This window comes from Lotus japonicus, chromosome 1 (genome assembly GCF_012489685.1).
Source record: "Lotus japonicus ecotype B-129 chromosome 1, LjGifu_v1.2".
NCBI classification, from domain to species: domain Eukaryota; kingdom Viridiplantae; phylum Streptophyta; class Magnoliopsida; order Fabales; family Fabaceae; genus Lotus; species Lotus japonicus.
In genome coordinates, this window is record NC_080041.1 from 78612897 (window position 1) to 78630152 (window position 17256).

A 17256-nucleotide genomic window follows, 5' to 3' on the forward strand; every position below is an offset into this window, starting at 1 on the left:
TAATTCTTCACGTAATTGAAATGGTTGAAAAATAGATATCTTAATTAGATGGTGTTCTCTAAATGAGTTCAATTTTGGAATGGTTATCTAAAAAAGCTATATATATGCTTTTGCGTTATACATGCATTAAGCGTGTTCTATAATGATTGGCTTCAAGTTAAATTAAGACTTAGTCTGTATGAATATTTGCTATCATGATTCTTTATTTTGTTATTTATTTCTCAAATTTCATCCTACCAATTACCAAACATGCTTACATACTTATGTTTGGCAACAGTTACATAGAATGCTTCACATCATACTTTTTCATATTTTTTTCCGTTTCAGATTAGTTTCAAGTCAAAATCAGGCTATGTAACAGAACCAACTCCTGCAGCATGTTACTTGACGAGAAATCGCCACAATTGATCTTGACACTGTATGGAGGGAAAATGAGCGTGATTTGGAAAAGTGAAATAACTGCCATTGAAGGACAAGAACATGTAGAGGGGATTGCAGTGCCTGGATTGGGACTGGGTTCATGTTCTTGGTGAAGGCTACTATGAAGTTGAAGCCAAACGTCATAAGAGGGTCCGCGAGGTGAAGTTTCTTCTTTTCATCTTCTTATTCATCAAAGTATGTGGGGAATTGTTTTCATTTTTTTGTCCTGATTCATCCTTGCCCTCACTATGTAATTTTTGCATTTTGAGGTTGGTTTCTTTTTTATTGGAAAGAATTATGATGAAACATTGGGAACCAACCCTTCCATCTTTGCATGAGAAGGCTTTTACCAGAAGAAACAAAACATTGTATTGATTGGAAATGAAAAGAGATGGATGAAAACCAATTCCCCACTTTCAGTTAATTTATTATTAATTTTTAAATATTAGCATTAGGATTTTCTCTAGAGTGAAACATGTTGTCACAAGCCTCCTCATTCTCACTGCTGAATGTCATCTATTAATTATTGAAATTGAAACCCGTATTGATGTTCGTATTATGTTCAGTGACTTAGAGATGATGACGACGTTTATCAAGAGCATGATTTAGAGTTCGAATTTGGATTTGGCAACATTATAGTGGTCAAAAGCGGTGCTTCTCAAATTGTCTAGACCATGCTGATGTGATATTTATCTTTTCTTCCTTCTTTATGTGGCACTTTATGCATGTTGGACATTGCTCAAAGTGATTAATTTTAAGGCTACATACTGATTTTTATGTAATACTTTTGTTGTCTAATTATGACTAGAAGCATGGATGTGTCAAACAAGAAAGATATATGCACTTGACATGTGCAAGCCTTTGAAGGTCGGATATAGATCTGATGCTTTTTATTGTCATTACGTAGTTTTCTTTCCATTTTCCTCTTTAATTATGTTGGTTGACAAGCACATGTCTTGCCTAACGCTAGCAGAGCTTTCTAAATTGGCATATACCTTGATGTGGTGATTTGCCTTTTTTTCTTCTCTATTTGGCACTTTACTCCTCACCTTTGCTCGAAGTGACTATTTTTAAGGCTACATAATGATTTTTCTCACCTTTTCATTCTTTGTTCTCCTTGCTTTTTCACTACTTTGTTCTTACACAATGTGTTGTTTTGTCGACTGTGTTCTGCTAGGAATTCAGTCGCATAAGCTTTGTTCTTCTGCTCTGCCGTTTCTCAATTTCATCTATCTGGAGCCTTTTGTTTTTTGGTGAGTAGAAAGACTTCTTTCCTTCTTTGGTCTACATAATCTATGAATCATTGATACATGCGTTTCCTTCATGTATTCATATTCATATAGGATACAAGTTTTGTTCAGGGATGTTAAGTACTTCCTTACGATACATGTAGTCATATTTCCTTCTTTTTTTTCCATTGGAAAATTGTAGTCATATTTCCTTCATGTTAATTAGTCCTATTATTTCAACACACTTAAAAGTCTTATTTAGTGTATAGAGGATAATAAACTGAGCTATGCTATATAATTAAATGTAGTCTCAAAAAGATTCCTATAGGTTTATGTCACTACCCAATTATTGTCCTGAAAGCTCATGTATGTGGCCAGTGTAAATTTGAGGCTCATAAATACATATATCTTAAAGAATTAAGAAAATCAGCTTTGTTACTCTTCTTCCGTTAAAAATAGTCTTGATATTTAATCATTTTTCAGCTTCTGCTTTTAGCACTATTAAATCACTTAAACGGGAGTTACTATTAGTAATAAAGTCACTTTTAATTAAAAAATTTAAGGTTTGACAGTTATAGAAATGAATAGTCATGAGTTATTATGCATTAAGGAGCATTAAGTGTGTTTAAGGGTCATCATTATTTGTTAGCTAACCACTAAGCATTAGTTTTATGTCTATTTAGTATTTTTAATTGAGGTGTTATGTATTGGTTATAAATTACTCTTTAATAAATTGAGTATTATGTCATGTAGCATGTGCAAATTGAGGAAGTGATAAAATTTCTTTCTTAGATTAAATGATGATTCATAAGGGAACATGGAGAACTTCATTTTTGTCTATGTGGCTGTTGTTCTAATGTTCCACTCTACTTAGCACCAAATAGTTTGGATAGGCTGCTATAAATGTTGATAGAAGAATGAGACTTTAAACACTTCTCACCCAGGTTGGAAGTAGAAGAAAGTGTTTATTGTTTTGATAACTACAATCTGTTTTGTGAGCTATTGACGAAAAGAAACAAAAGACCTCTGCCATGTAATCTGCATTCTCTTATAATACGGCCATTAGACCCCTTATATAGACTAAACAAATATGTTACTAAGGATTAGTCTTACCACAACTTTCTAAATAAAAATTTGAGCCAATTTTTTTATAATTTGTTTCTGAAAGTACCTCATTTGATAGATGAACAGTTTTAGTATTCAAGCTAAAGAAGTCCAACATGTTCTGATATTAGAATATTAGAAGTAAGGTTGATTCTATTAAAGCGTAACTCTTTTCAGGTTGTGATTACTGTTTTTTCTTGGTAACCTAAAGTTACTAATTGGCCTTTAGATGGCGTAGCTATGGATGATATAATTTGTGAAAGCTCGAGACATGCTAATGGCCATGCTAATATTGATCCTGGAATGGCTTATCAGTCTACTGGATTTTTCTGGAAATATAAGTAGCAATTCAAATATGCCTCCTATTGATGATAACTTGGATAAGCATCAACAATTATCATTTTCGTGTTATTTTGCTTCTTATCAAATTTTTGTTGTCATCTTTCTTTTAAGAATTATACTGAATCATGTGCACATTTGGATTGCCTTCGGAATGAGCATATGCAAGCTTCCCAGATAAATCAATAGGGTACTCCTCCATTTTTCAAGGAGCTGCGAACTCAAGTACTGCTATGTCTTCACCTGTTCTTTAGCTCCAAGGTCATATTCTGAATTTCAATATTAGCAAATTTGTTTTTTTTTTCTCCCTTGAATTTTAATCGTTGTTCTGATGTCGTCTGAGGTAGCAGATCGGAGAGACTTGCGGGTCATGCATGTGATTTTAATACAAAACATGCTTTGTACTAAAAGATGTTTGATACTTGAATATTATATATTAGAAATTGTAGTTCTTTTGATTGGCTGCATTTTGCTCAAAACATGATGGGCAACCATATGTTCCAACATCTGGAGCAACATGGTGGAATTACATATGTTGCTTGTTCAGTTGTTAAAGTCAAGCTTGTTGTGAGGTTGCTAACTGTATGGTGATTCAGAAGTTTTTATCCTATGCTGTGCGTTTTATCTTCTGAAGGCGTGTTTGTTTTAATCTTGGCTGAAGTAACAAGATTAATATCGTATGGACCAAGTCTATCTCAAATTCTGTTTTACTTGGTTCTGTTATTTTATTCTGGTAAGATTTGATTCCATGAAGATTCTTTCCAGAAGTGTGTTAGTGGACTCTATGACGTTCAGCCCATTGAAGATCCAAGCCCCAAGTGAACGTCTATATAAAAGGAACTTGTAAACCCTAGCTGTGCACGGATTCAGAGATTCAGATATTGATTTTAGGGTTTTGTTTGTGAGTCCTCTTGTGAGTGTTGTACCAACTTAGTGCTTTAGTTCATCAAAGTACTGAGTTGAATTTGTTTAGTTGAGTTGTAATCTCATCAAACTGTTTTTGATAAACATGTCTTGATCACTGTGGCAGTGATTGTTAGGAGTTAGAGAAAGTTTTCTCATAGCTTAGAGGAGAAGGGCTAAGCTTGATTCACTTGTGTAATAGTGGTGAACATATAAGAGGCTCTATACTAAGGGGGAGTACTTAGGTATAGGAGGGACTTTTATGTGACCTGAGAACTATTATTTGATAGTGAATTGACTCCTGGATTGGTATCCTCCAGACGTAGGTGATGTTCACCGAACTGGGTTAACAACTCCTTGTGTTTTAACTGTTTGTTTATTATTGATACTCTGATTGTGTTTTGTTGTGCTACACATTGTTGCAACATTGTGTATCACATCTGTCCTAGGTGAATACGAATTTCAGAAATGTTTCATTTTTTTTAGATTTAGCCTTTTTCAAGTCTCATCTTGATATTTACATATTCTTTCAACTTTCTCTTATATGTAGAGGGTGAGTTATTAATTGACCGAGGCATCCAGGAATAAAAAAACTACTTTGGCAATGACATATATTCATCATTATATTAATCATGATTCCTTATCCTATTTTTTCATGTTGTGGTTGAATGTAAGGTGGAAAAAAAAAAGGATTAGTGTGAGGGAGATTAAAGCTTGCGTCATTTGTGATTAACTTTAAAATTTCCATCAATTGACCCTAAAACCTTTTCGTTGGTAGAAAAAGAGCATAGCGTCAAGTGATGTTGGGTGATTATGTGTATTTGGTTTCTCTAAAATAAGTTCTAAATCATTAATAAGAAAATTTGGAGTTGGTAATTTACGTATGTGATTGATGAATTGTGAATTAATTGGAGTTTATATTTAGTTCTATAATTATTCATGACCGAAGAAGTAGACTATAACTAAGTTGAAGAGAACCCCATCGAAACAAGAAGCAAACTTCTATGCATCGTTTGTGTAAACTTTCTTTATAAAAACTTTCAATTGATAAATGCAAATCACTTTATTTTCTATAATTATTACTTGAGAATGTGGTACTTTTTTTTCCTTCGCTTGAGTTTTTTCCAATGGGTTGTCCCAACTAAGGTTTTAATGAGGCTTATTCTTGAGTGTACCTTGCCTAGGTGTTTGGTCCTATTTTCATGAGAGCGTTGTGCTCATGTGATTTTCTTATGGATTAATAGTAATATCTTTTTTCTTTAAAAAAATATTAAACAAAAAGGTACTTTTATTTAGATATTAAAATATAATTAATTTTGAATTGTGAATATGAAGGAAGATTAACCAGGAAATACTTACCCACTTAATGCAATCTCTGAGCCTTGAGAGATTAATCTTATGGTTGTTGGTACGTTGTTGGATACAACAAATAATCCCTCTATCTTTGGTGTCGTTGAGATGAAAAAAATGTTTCTTTTTGGAAAAGTTATTTTACTCATACCAAGGAAAATATTTAACAAATTTTTGTGAGGTTAAAGTAATTTTTAATAATATTAAAGTATTTAATAAATTAATATAGTAAAATATTTTAATAAAACTATGATATAGAAAATATCTTAATAAGCAAAATTAAATTTAAAAGGATTCTACAATATTAAAAGTGCTTGGAAAAACAGAATTCCCAGTTTTATTCTCAATTTTATTATGGCGAGGGGAAAAAATATATATGACGATTTACTCAATGACTTTTATAAGCTTATATATGTCACTTTATCTTAATAAACTATTAAATTTTTATATTAAAAAAATTTAAATAAAGCAAACATTTAGACAAACAAATAAAAAAACTCAAATAAATATAACTATTGTGCTTCTAAATAAAATCAAACACTCCATTCAAAAAAAAAATCAAACACATTCACGTAAAAAAAAATCAAACACATTCAAGTTTATGTTTTCTTATATCTAAAATTGATTTTATTTTTTTATTTTAAACTTTCTTTTAATAAGCATAAAAAATAACACATTTTAGAAAATTACAGCTATCAACAAAAAATACTATCCGTCAACAATGATGAAAATCACAAATAAATTAATAACTTTTCTTCTACAGGACAAAAACAAACACGTTCATCATAAAAAAAACTTTAAAACAATGTACCATTTATAAAAGCAAACACATTTATCACAAAACTTATAAATTTCTTGATATAATAAACATTTATTATTTTAATACCAAAAATATCTTTTAAAAAATAATACACAAATAATAAAAATAGACACAATAAACAAAAATGAATATCCCCGTGCATCGCACGGGTCAAAAATACTAGTTTAATATAAAGTGATACTAACTCCGGTCATATTTATAAAAACCAAAATACTCATTCACACAGTTTAAGAAATCTAGTCAAGGTAGTTCAGTGCATTAAATTTATTCTCAATTAATAATTAACTTCCAAATTTACCTTCAACTCACTTATTTTAATTTTTATCCATCATTAATGCTTAGGAGAGTGGAAAGTGAGGGTTAATTCAATTAAACGAGGGTATTCTTATAAAAAAAATAATTAATGACATGACTGAGGTTGGTTAATTGAAGTTGGTTATAATAAAAAAGACCAAAGTAAACCTCTCATTTGATTTTTATAAATATGACTGGAGGTAGCAATAATTTATTGATTGTTGATTAGTTTAGTTTATCCAAATTATCACATGACTGAGGGTTGTCTAAGCATTAGCCACATAACCAATAGAGACACTTTCACGAACTTTTTAATAAATGCTTTTAGGGACTAATCTCACTGTCTCAGCACTTTTGAGAGACAAACATGACATGTTCCAAATATCAGTAAAGCTGTGAAATGGTACTTGCATCATCAAACTCCATAAGAGGAGCACAAATGTATGAGCTATTACAATGCCTCATAATTGAACACTACAACACAAAGCATGATTGCTTATAAAATTACAACGTAGGAACAAAATAACAGAACAAGAACAAACATAAACACAGAGAACATTCTCTGTCAAATTTGAAGTGCTAAACCTTAACTATTTTCCAAATATTCATTCCTTCGTTTTTTTTCCTCCAAATATTCCTTCCTTCGTTTTTTCTTCAGGGCTCAACTAAAATCCCGGAGAAGAGATAACGGGTAGAGGTGGTGGAAAACTTGATGAGTGAGAAAAATAAAAATGATGAAGGAGTTTAAAAGAAATGACAAAGAAAAAGGGGGAAAGATAGTGGGTGGACAAGCAAGAATTCTTGAAGGGATGGCAGAATTCTTGAAGCAATATAATGGTTCAGACATCAGATTGAAATTCCGGTTGTGATATACACACAATTCTTTCTCAACCATCTCATTTGTGATGAAAAATGTCTCTCAAGGTGGACCAGTGTGTGGTGCGAACAAAACTTGTAAATTTGTGATGAATAATGTCTCCCTGACATTTCTGCCTTATCACACAGCTAACCTTAAATAGAGAAATAATTTACCTACAAGAACTCTAAAAATAACCTAAAAACTAGCATTTTAAAACAATGTAAGAAGACGTTTAAAAAATATTTCTAGTATTCCCGAGATCTGGCATTTGCATCCTATTCCTTCAATGAATATAGATGCCAATGAGTAACAAACATTCATGAGCCTTAGGTGGTTATTTTCAATGAACTTCCATATCACTTTAACGGTAAGATAAACTGCAACCCCGAGTTTACAAGATAAAGGCCACTCGAATCAAATTTTCGAGATACCAGATGCACATTTCAATTTTCAATTAGCTTGCTATCTAACAGGCATATACGTTCAAAGTTTCAATAAGTACTGCAGAAAAGAAAATGACATACTAAATTTTCAAATCCCAATGTCTAGAAATTTGATGTCTGAGCAGTCTATTCTTATTTCTATTTTCCTATCTACTTTGCTGTGTTTCATCTGTTTGTGCCTGTGCAAAACCCTAGTCTCATCAGAAGTTACCATTGGACTTTTTCTCAGGGTGAGATGGGGAGTACTTCTGCATGAGTTTGGCAAGCTCCTCATCAAACTTCTTCTCCATCTCCACCTCTTCCTCCCAGTGCCTCCTCTTCATGGCAGCAATACTCTCATCATGAGCCTGGATCAGTTCCTCCTTTTGTGCAACAAAGTTCTCCATTTCTTTGTCTTGGACCTCAACAAATTTCAGATATTCATCCACCCTACATCCAAAGAAAACAAATTCATCATAAGCCATTGAAAAATATAAACACCACTATCCACATAACTGGAAAAGAAATTTCTGTAAATGAACTCTTCCTCTTGAAAAAAAAATCTTTTTAAAAGTCATTTGAACTAAGGTTTCTTTCAAATTTGTTCTTCAGCAAGTCAATTTAGGAGCACCTAAGAGATATCATAATTTATTAAAATACAGCAGCTTCAGATATGAATAGATCATTAGTCCATTCACTCCATTGGAATTAAAAACAGACAAGGAAGGACAACTACATACTTGAGCCTCCGTTCCTCTGCATTTAAAGGACCAGCGCTTGACTGCTTCACCTTCTCACGTTCCTCCTGCTGCATCCTCTCAAAATCTTCATCCTTTGCATTCCTTGAATCATGAATGACTCTGATCTGTTCCTTGAAGAATTCTTCTTGCATGTCCATCTTCCATTGAGAACCAACAGTGAGAATACATTAACGATAAGAAGGAATATTATATATATATATATATATATATCATAACCAAGAGAACATTTAAGACAGTAGCTAGCCAGAAGGGGAAATGGGTTTGAAGTCTTCTGAATGTGGAATGAAGTCATCTGAATGCGGAAAATTAACAAATAACAATTCTGTTTTTTTAAGAGAAAACAGATAACAGAGTTTAAGAAAGTCACAAATAACAAACTAAGAAAGCTCGGATGAAATTATCAGGACAAAGTAGAGAAACAGAAGTAATCCACCCAGATCCAAATCTTTCCAAGACTACGTGCTTCACTTTTAAAGAATTATAAAACAATCCCATCTTGACAAATAACTAATGCATTATTGGCCAGTGCATTATTGCCTATAAAAAAAAATTATTAGCCAGTGCATCTCATTTTCATTGCTCATTGACTTGTTTTAATTTATAAGAAAAGGAGAAAAATAAAATCGGTAACAACACAACATCAAGGTGACAATAAATGAATTTGTATCTCTTCCTATTGTAATTTGACTGGTCAGACTGAAGTTGGGCACATAAGTCACTTTCATAGGCCAAACTATCTTATACTCGCTAAGAAAATGTGACAATAACTTAAGCTTAACTACTATTGTACACTGAAAAAATATATAACAGCCAAGACTTCATCAACAGAACAGTCAAACAGAAGCATATCCTAACCTCAAACTTGATGGCTCCAAAAATAATCAAATACTAAAAGCACGATTCCACAAGAATAGAAATTATTTACCAAGTAACCAATTGTCAATAAAATTAAATAACCATAAGGTTTATTTGATTGTAGACTAATACCTCTTCTTTGTTTTCTTTTTGTTGCTCTTTAGTTCTCAGCAGCACAATGCGATTTTCCTGCATTGTCTTTCGCAGCTTCTCACTCACTATACCAAAGGATTCCTCAAGGGCTTTTGAGTGTTTTTTTTCTTTGTCAACCTTGTTCTTCAAATAGATAAGTTGCTGGTTATCCTCATTCATTTGCCGAATTTGGTTTACTACCATCTCCTGATATGATCTCATGTCATATTTGAGTCTAGAACTAGATTTAACTGTACAGTTTCAAATGAAAAGAGAGAAATGAACAAAGTCAGCATATACTTTAAGCAAGAATGGAGAAGAAAAACTGAAAGAATAATTGGAACCTGGGCAATGCTTATTGAAAATGTCCAGGTCTTCTTTGGTGGCCATGTACCCAAAGAGCTGGCGATTCCCACCAGGAAGAAATAAACTGCGTCGACCACCAAACCAAGCATTTTTGTCAGTCCCTTGCTCAGAAAAATGCTTGTGCAGACGCTCTGCCTCTAGATAACCACTAGCTGAGGCTTCAAATATTAAAATACTCATCCCACGATGACCCTGGGGACCATAAGCATGCCGTGCCCTCACAGCTGCATATGTGCTAAAAGAATCAAGAAGCTCTTGGTTACCCATACCTATCCACTAAAGACAGAACAATATCAGGAATAAGCACAAAAACCAGCAATGTTACAGAAAAATTATGAATGTCCTCCACTAAAACAAACTATCTAAAAAATTAAGGTGTTATTAATTTGTTAACTGAGACTAAATTAAATAGAGGGAAACAGTAGAAATGAGACATTCAAAAAGTTTGGAATTTTGTTCGAAGGGAAAGCCTTGGAGGAGGAAAACAATCTCCTATCCCCAATGAATGAATGAATGAACTGTTCATTTCCATTGTGTCCTTCTATAAGTCCTCTTTTCCCTTCTTTTCCCCATGCTCCTACTAAACAACTGGTCTCACCTATTGGATTGGAAAAATTAAGGTGTCCTGGAAGAATACAACCAGGAACAAGGCTACAAACTCTACTGTTTGACTCAAGATCAAGAAGTTTCATGGTTGTTGAATATCTGTTAAGATTTAGTTTATTATTAGTCTTATCTCATAGAGATATAGTTAAGATTTGTTTATCTATTTTAGATTAGTATCTATTTAAATAGAGATGATATCTATTTAATTAGAGATAGGTTTAGATAGATTTAGTTTCTTTTTATCTATTTGTTAGTCTATATATATTGTAGTTTTCAGTCACGTATTATCAATGAAATATAGATATATTTTATCAAATTTAAGTTGGTATCAGAGCAAGTTTCGATCCTACCGCTGTGAGGGGGCTCTTCCCCCGTGAGCCCCCTCATGGTGACTTTCCAAATCTCTTTGGATTTATTTTTCGTACTTTGCTTCCGTTGGTTAGTTCTTGCCGTTTTCTTACGGCCTCGTTTCTTTCTGATTATGGCTCCCTTTCTCTTGGAACCTAGTGATCCTTGTCACGTTCTTGGCAGTCACCATTGACGTTCAACACTGTCAACGTCCCTTCACTCACGGCTTCACTCCTGGCGCGTGATGTTAACGCGCCGCCCTCCAAGCATCCTTTCGCTGTCGTGATTGCACAGACAAGGTCGTCTTCCCCTCCTGGTGCTATTCCAGGGGTCTTTTTGCCCAGATCCAGAGTATTGTTTGCTGTTCTTGGAGGCCTACTTCAGATTTTTCTATTTATGTGCATGTGTGGACTTACTTTATTTCTAAGTGATGGTAAAGCTTCAGAAGAGGTTTTTGTTGGAGCTTTCCTTTCTATTTCATCAACAACAGTGGTATTAAAGTTTTTGATGGAAAAGAACGCTACTAATGCCCTTCATCTTGTGATTCTCCTATGATTTCTTCGTCAATTTCCTTCTTTGCCAATTCATATACTGAATATTCGGTGTAGAAACCACAAAAGAAGATCATTGATCATTACATCTGTGGCGATTTCTCAAAATCAGTTTTTCATAAATTAATGTGTTAACAGTGATAAAGTGTTCGACCAACATCATTACAATTCTGGTTCATGACAAGGTTGAGATTTTCTTGATGCAACAGTTTAAGCGATTTCAGATTTCGCAGATTCATTCTCTTTTTTACTGTGTGAAAGGGAAAAAGTCTTTACCTACTCGTTGGGAGTAGGCGGTGAAGGGAAACCTCAAGCCTCAAAATTTTCTGATTACTGCATTTGTTTGTGTTTGTCTTTAATGGTGCATAAAAGTTTTCATGTTGCTTTAAGCGTAGGTGATATTGGAAGTTTCTGATGATGCCAGAATGAAGCACCATGTGGCTCTTTGGTCCAGTCCAGTTCTCAATTAGTGTGTTGGGTTGCTCTAGTTTCTTGTTTTGGTTTCTTGGTTTTGGTTGGCACAGTTGTGGTTTTAGAGTTGGAAAAGGTTTTTGGATTGTTTTTGGGAATTTCTCTCTCCGGCAGCAGCGGCTTCTCAAGTTAATTATATTTGTTACAAGCTATGCATATGACATTATATGCTTTAGCTTGAGGGGAAGATTTGGATATTGTTAAATCTTAATTATATTTGTTACAAGCTATGCATATGACATATATGCTATAGCTTGAGGGGAAGTGTTGGATATTGCTAAATATCCTAATAGAGACCACAGTCAACCACCGCCGACAATCGTTATCCTTGTTGCTGGTTTGGTGGAGGTTGTATTCAAGAAGTGTTTGGTTGGATCTAATTGTATTGCGCTGCAGTGTTCTCGTTGGTCCTCTTTGTGTATCAGCCAGGTTTGGTTTTAAGGATCCTCTGTTTTGACGTGTGTTGTGCCGTTACAATTGTGATCATCCGGTCTTCCTCTCCCTGTTTGGTTTGTGGGTCAGCTGTTTTGACCCTGTTTGGACGTTTCTCATGCCATCTCTCATTTTTGGCCAAGTTTGGTTTGGTTTGGTTTGGTTTAGAGTTTTAACTCTGTTTTGACGCTCAGGTTCCGCATTGGTTTTTGAGACTTGAGTTGTTGTTTTCGTCTCATTGTTCGAGATGCTCTTATTATATTGATCTTGGCTGACTTTATGCAATTTGGTTTTGTTTGGTTTTGAAGGTGACAATCACCTTCGTTTGTTTTGTCTCGATTGTTTGGTTTTCTGGTTTTAGGGCTTCAGCTGCGAGTTGCGCTGGCCCACTCTCTAGTGTTTGAGAGTTGTCTGTGTCAAATTTGGCACCATTGTTTGTCTTAGAAGCCATCAATCGATCGACTTCAAGTATGTTTTATTTCTGTGTGGTTGTTGGTGGTGAGTTGTTGCTTCAGCCTTGTTTTGTTTTCGGGCGTATTGTTGCTGGTTTTTCGCCCTTGTTTGCTGGCTCAGCTACCCTACGACACTTCAGAAGAATTGGTTTTTGTCTTGCATCAATTTCAGCCAGATCAAGTATGAGAAGTTGTCTTTTGCCTGCCCATGGATTTAGCAGAAGTTCGAAAGATTATTCAATTTGGAGTACGAGAAGTTGTCTTTTGCCGGCCCATGGATTTACTAGAAGTTCGAAAAGTTATTCAATTCAGAGATTCGCCAAGACCGTCAGTCCGTCATTATTAAGAGATATCTATTAAAATAATTTTCTTCATGGGTTAGATTTGTTACAAGCTTAAAGCTAAGTAAGCTTTAGCTTGAGGGGGAGTGTTGAATATCTGTTAAGATTTAGTTTATTATTAGTCTTATCTCATAGAGATATAGTTAAGATTTGTTTATCTATTTTAGATTAGTATCTATTTAAATAGAGATGATATCTATTTAATTAGAGATAGGTTTAGATAGATTTAGTTTCTTTTTATCTATTTGTTAGTCTATATATATTGTAGTTTTCAGTCACGTATTATCAATGAAATATAGATATATTTTATCAAATTTAAGTATGGTAAAGTGATTATCTGATGCAAATAAAAAACATAGCCATACCTTATCATTTTCATCCTGTTCAAGCTTTGTATTCTGAATGACAACCATTGGAGGCCAAACTATTTCATGATCTTTCTCTTCATTTTTCAAACCTTTCCATTTACCAAATGCTTCCCCAGCTGGAATAACTGAAGTGCCTCTTCTTTGCAATTCCTCATCCAAAAGCACAGCAAGCTCCCTGTGAATCTTCACCCTTTTTGACCCCTTGGTCTTGGCATGTGCCATCAGAGGCTGCAGTCCTCTGAACCAATCAATAGCACCAGGACCACCTTGACAAGCTGCACAATGCCACTGTCTTTCTGGATCATTTATCTGTTCAATAGTCAGGCCATCTAAAATCTCAAAGAATTCTCGAAACCATCTACTCTTCTTCCGTGTCTCGTGACTCTTTTGACTAGCGTCAGAATCATCCCCATCACTCAGCAGATCATCATCAGAATCTTCCAAAAGATCCTCCTCCTCCTCCTCATCATCATCATCAACATCATTATTCCTTTCAAGGTCCTCTGGTGGAAACTCATTCCTTACATTGGACTGCATTGAACCAGTTCTAGATTGCCAATTCCATCCATGCTCCAACGGAGGTCGAATCAAAGGATTAGAGGTCACATTGTAGTTTTGATATCCAGTTGAAGGTACCTGAGGCCCTCCATTTCCTCTACCAGCTGGTCTCCTTAAGTTAGCATTTTGTGTCTGCCAGGGATTTCCCGAAGCTCTTCCAGCTCCACCACCAAGATTCTGCATGCCCGGCTTTTGAGCCATATTTGTGTTTCCCCATGCCCTAGGATTAGAGTTATGGGCTTGAGAGCCCCATGGTTTTGCAGCACTGCTTCCAGCTCTGTTCTTGGATTTCTTTCCATATACTTCCCATTGACCATCATCTTGTCCCGGATCCAGGTTAGTGTCAGCAACACCCTGAGTCAACTGCTCAATCTGTGCATGAGATTCAGCAATGGTTTTTCCTTTGGACACTCCTCCTCTTCTTGAACTCATTTGTAAGTGGCTAAGTGCCTTGTTCTGAATCATTTTTTCAATCCGTCAAGCATAAATAATTGAAGAGGTAAAGGCGTAAAGCACATATAAACCATATAAAAGGAAGAAACTTGACTAAAATATCAGTAAATTCATCATCAATCGAAATAAAGAAGGGAAAACCTATCTACATACTTGACGAATGAGAAATCCTAACCTACAGTAACAGACAAGGAAAAATCTAACAACAATAGAGGCATTTGTTCACTAAATGAAACCACATCCTCAAATAATTAGCATGGTCAATCCTTCATCTTGAACTTAGCACTTGGAAAGGCAGAGATGGACAGTAAATAAAAAACAACTGAAGGAGGATTCTGAATGCAGTACTACAACGAAATGAGACCAGCGCAATAAGGGAACAAAGGTAATGCTTTCACATGAATCAAATGCATGGGAAAGCATCAGTTGTGTCACAAAGCAAGTAAATAACACAAAACAAACTAAACCTAAATCTTCAGATGAAAGAAACTTTCCATCATGTCACCATTCACATGTAAATGCACAAGGAGGAAAAGGTGGTTCCAGACTTCCAGTTCTTAAAATCCAAACACAACTGGGTCATGTTAGTCTCAAGACATTGGAACATTAGTCCAAAAATGGATTAACACTCCTGATACTTGTGATTCTTAGGGATTCCAGTGAGATTTTTGCATTTTAACGACTACTGTGTCTCCCTGCTAAATGCATATTTAGGGTTTTCAACCAAAGCCCAAGTTGGAAAATTGTCATTTACAAGAAAAATTCATAGTAAAACATCAGATCAAGGTTGAGACTAAAACAAACTCAAACCAAAAAAAGACCTTCAGACATAGATTTATTTTTACTCTGCATCCTCACATCTAAGAGTATCTAACCACATTGCAAGCACCATTACCATAAAAACATGCCAACAAATCGTCATCAGAAACAAACCCTAGGCATTAGAAAACAAAAGACAAGGAACAATAAAGGTAAACCACTCACTTGTGATTCATGTGTCTACCTGCTAAATGCATAACTAGGGTTTCAAACCAAAGCTCAAGTTTAAAAATTGCCATTTTCAAGGAAAAATCATAGTAAAATATCAGAGCAAGGTTGAGACCAAAACAAAACAAAATAACTCGTGACATGGTTTTGTTTTTACTCTGTTTCCTAACCACAATGCAAGCACCATTAACATAAAAACATGCCAAAAAATCTTCATCAGAAACAAACCCTAGGCATTAGAGAACAAAAAACAAGGAACAGCAAAGTTCACAAAAAACCCTCTCATTTCTTTGGTTTTGTTTCCTTTGAGAAGAGAAGCAAGCAAAATGGAACACCATACACGGAAGAAGCAAATGCAGGTAACAGAAAACCCACAGCACAGAAACAATGATGACTGAAATGAGAAGGTGGTAAAGAAAACCCGATGAGAGCAAAAATCAGTGAGAATGGAAGGAATTACCAGCAGATCGGTCGAAGAAAATGGGGAAAAGCGGTGGCGGTTGAGGATCACGCGCCACCACAGTCGCTGAGAGTGAGTGAGAGTGAGTGAAGCGTTGAAAGCGGGGCAAAGAAAGTGTGTGAAAGAGACCAAGGTCAGTTTATAGCTGGAATCTTCTGTTGCGGACTTCAAAATTTTATGAAACCTGATTTATTTAGTACAAAAATTAAAAAATGAGAAACAAAAATGGAAAAAAATTCGTACTATAGTTTACTTAAGGACCAAGTAGAATAATCCAACCTTGTTTGGTTTTGGATAGAGATTGTGAAAAAAGGAAAGTGAGTAGAAACAACATAAATAAGAAAAAGTGGAGAGAAAAAAATAGATTTTGTAACATGTTTGGTATAATGAATAGTGAAAATAGAAGATAAAGAATTCTTTTTTGAAAAATGCGGAAAAAATACTAAAAAGGGGTAAAAATAATTATTTACCACACTGGGTTGTTTTTTTACAGCAGGCAAGTGATTTGGCGGGTGGATTGTGTTTTTGTGTCACTTCACACGAAATTAAGCAAATGGTTCGCCTCATGTGACTTAAATCCTAATAAGACAAAATCTCCGGCTAACTTGATGGGGGGACTGGGGGCCAGAAACTGAATTCGCATTGACCAGGGTGTATCAACTGGAATTCAAGCGAAATGAAGCGAATCCTCTTGAATTCAAGTCAAATGAAGCGAATCCAATTGGTCCAAATTCGCGTGAAGTGACGTGAATCCCCTCTGCCCAGCCACATCACCTCCATGTTGTCAAAAATCACCTCCTTGAGTTAAAGAAAAAATCTCTATTTGACGGGGCTTCTTCCTATACCTATGAATTCCATTGGACCCAGAAATGATACACTGGCTTCTTATGCCTGAGTCTCATTCGACGGATGGTCGGTATCACACCTCATGAAGGTCAACTTCATTACTTACAAATCGGCTTTGAGAGCCCTTGGCTTGGCGCGGCAAGTCAATCTATACAAAACTTCTACCCCGAGCACACGCAATCGAGTCGTAGACAGTCAAGTGAAATCCAATCCACGAAATCGTTTGATAATTTTTTTCTCCTTTTTGGTAATTTTTTATTTTTTCGCATTATTAAAAAAAGACCAGAGAGAAAAGGAATAATGGGGTGAATGTGTGTCAATTGATGGCCTAATCCAATTTTCTTTTTTCAAATAATACACACATATGTTATATATATTCTTGGAGGTTTTTGGTTCATTGGTGAAAGAAAATCATTTGTTATTCAGACACCCTCCACAGCTATTCAGACCCAAGAAATTTTCTGAAACCCGAAATTACCCCTTTCGAACGCACCCTTGTAGTGCGTGTCTATCGCACCTACTCACGGAG

At 35.0% G+C, this 17256-nt stretch overlaps 1 protein-coding gene across 1 annotated transcript; it reads right to left on the reverse strand.

Moving 5' to 3' along the window:
• Positions 1 to 7652: 7652 nt before the first annotated feature.
• On the reverse strand, positions 7653 to 16037 carry LOC130715653 (protein SUPPRESSOR OF GENE SILENCING 3). Its single transcript, XM_057565774.1, has 6 exons — positions 15882 to 16037; positions 13421 to 14437; positions 9833 to 10130; positions 9489 to 9739; positions 8481 to 8638; positions 7653 to 8190 (listed from the first exon to the last, which is right to left on the reverse strand). The coding sequence occupies exons 2-6, from the start codon at positions 14411 to 14413 to the stop codon at positions 7962 to 7964; spliced, it is 1929 nt and encodes a 642-aa protein (XP_057421757.1). The 5' UTR covers positions 14414 to 14437; positions 15882 to 16037; the 3' UTR covers positions 7653 to 7961.
• Positions 16038 to 17256: the final 1219 nt, after the last annotated feature.

What these genes read in the sequence shown, in the direction of transcription:
- LOC130715653 (XM_057565774.1), bottom strand. Translation starts at nt 14,413, where the DNA reads ATGAGTTCAAGAAGAGGAGGAGTGTCCAAAGGAAAAACCATTGCTGAA. An exon ending in AACAGGATGAAAATGATAAG is followed by an intron (nt 10,131 to 13,420) that starts GTATGGCTATGT and finishes TTCTGTCTTTAG; the next exon opens with TGGATAGGTATGGGTAACCA. An exon ending in GCAGAGGAACGGAGGCTCAA is followed by an intron (nt 8,191 to 8,480) that starts GTATGTAGTTGT and finishes CTTTGGATGTAG; the next exon opens with GGTGGATGAATATCTGAAAT.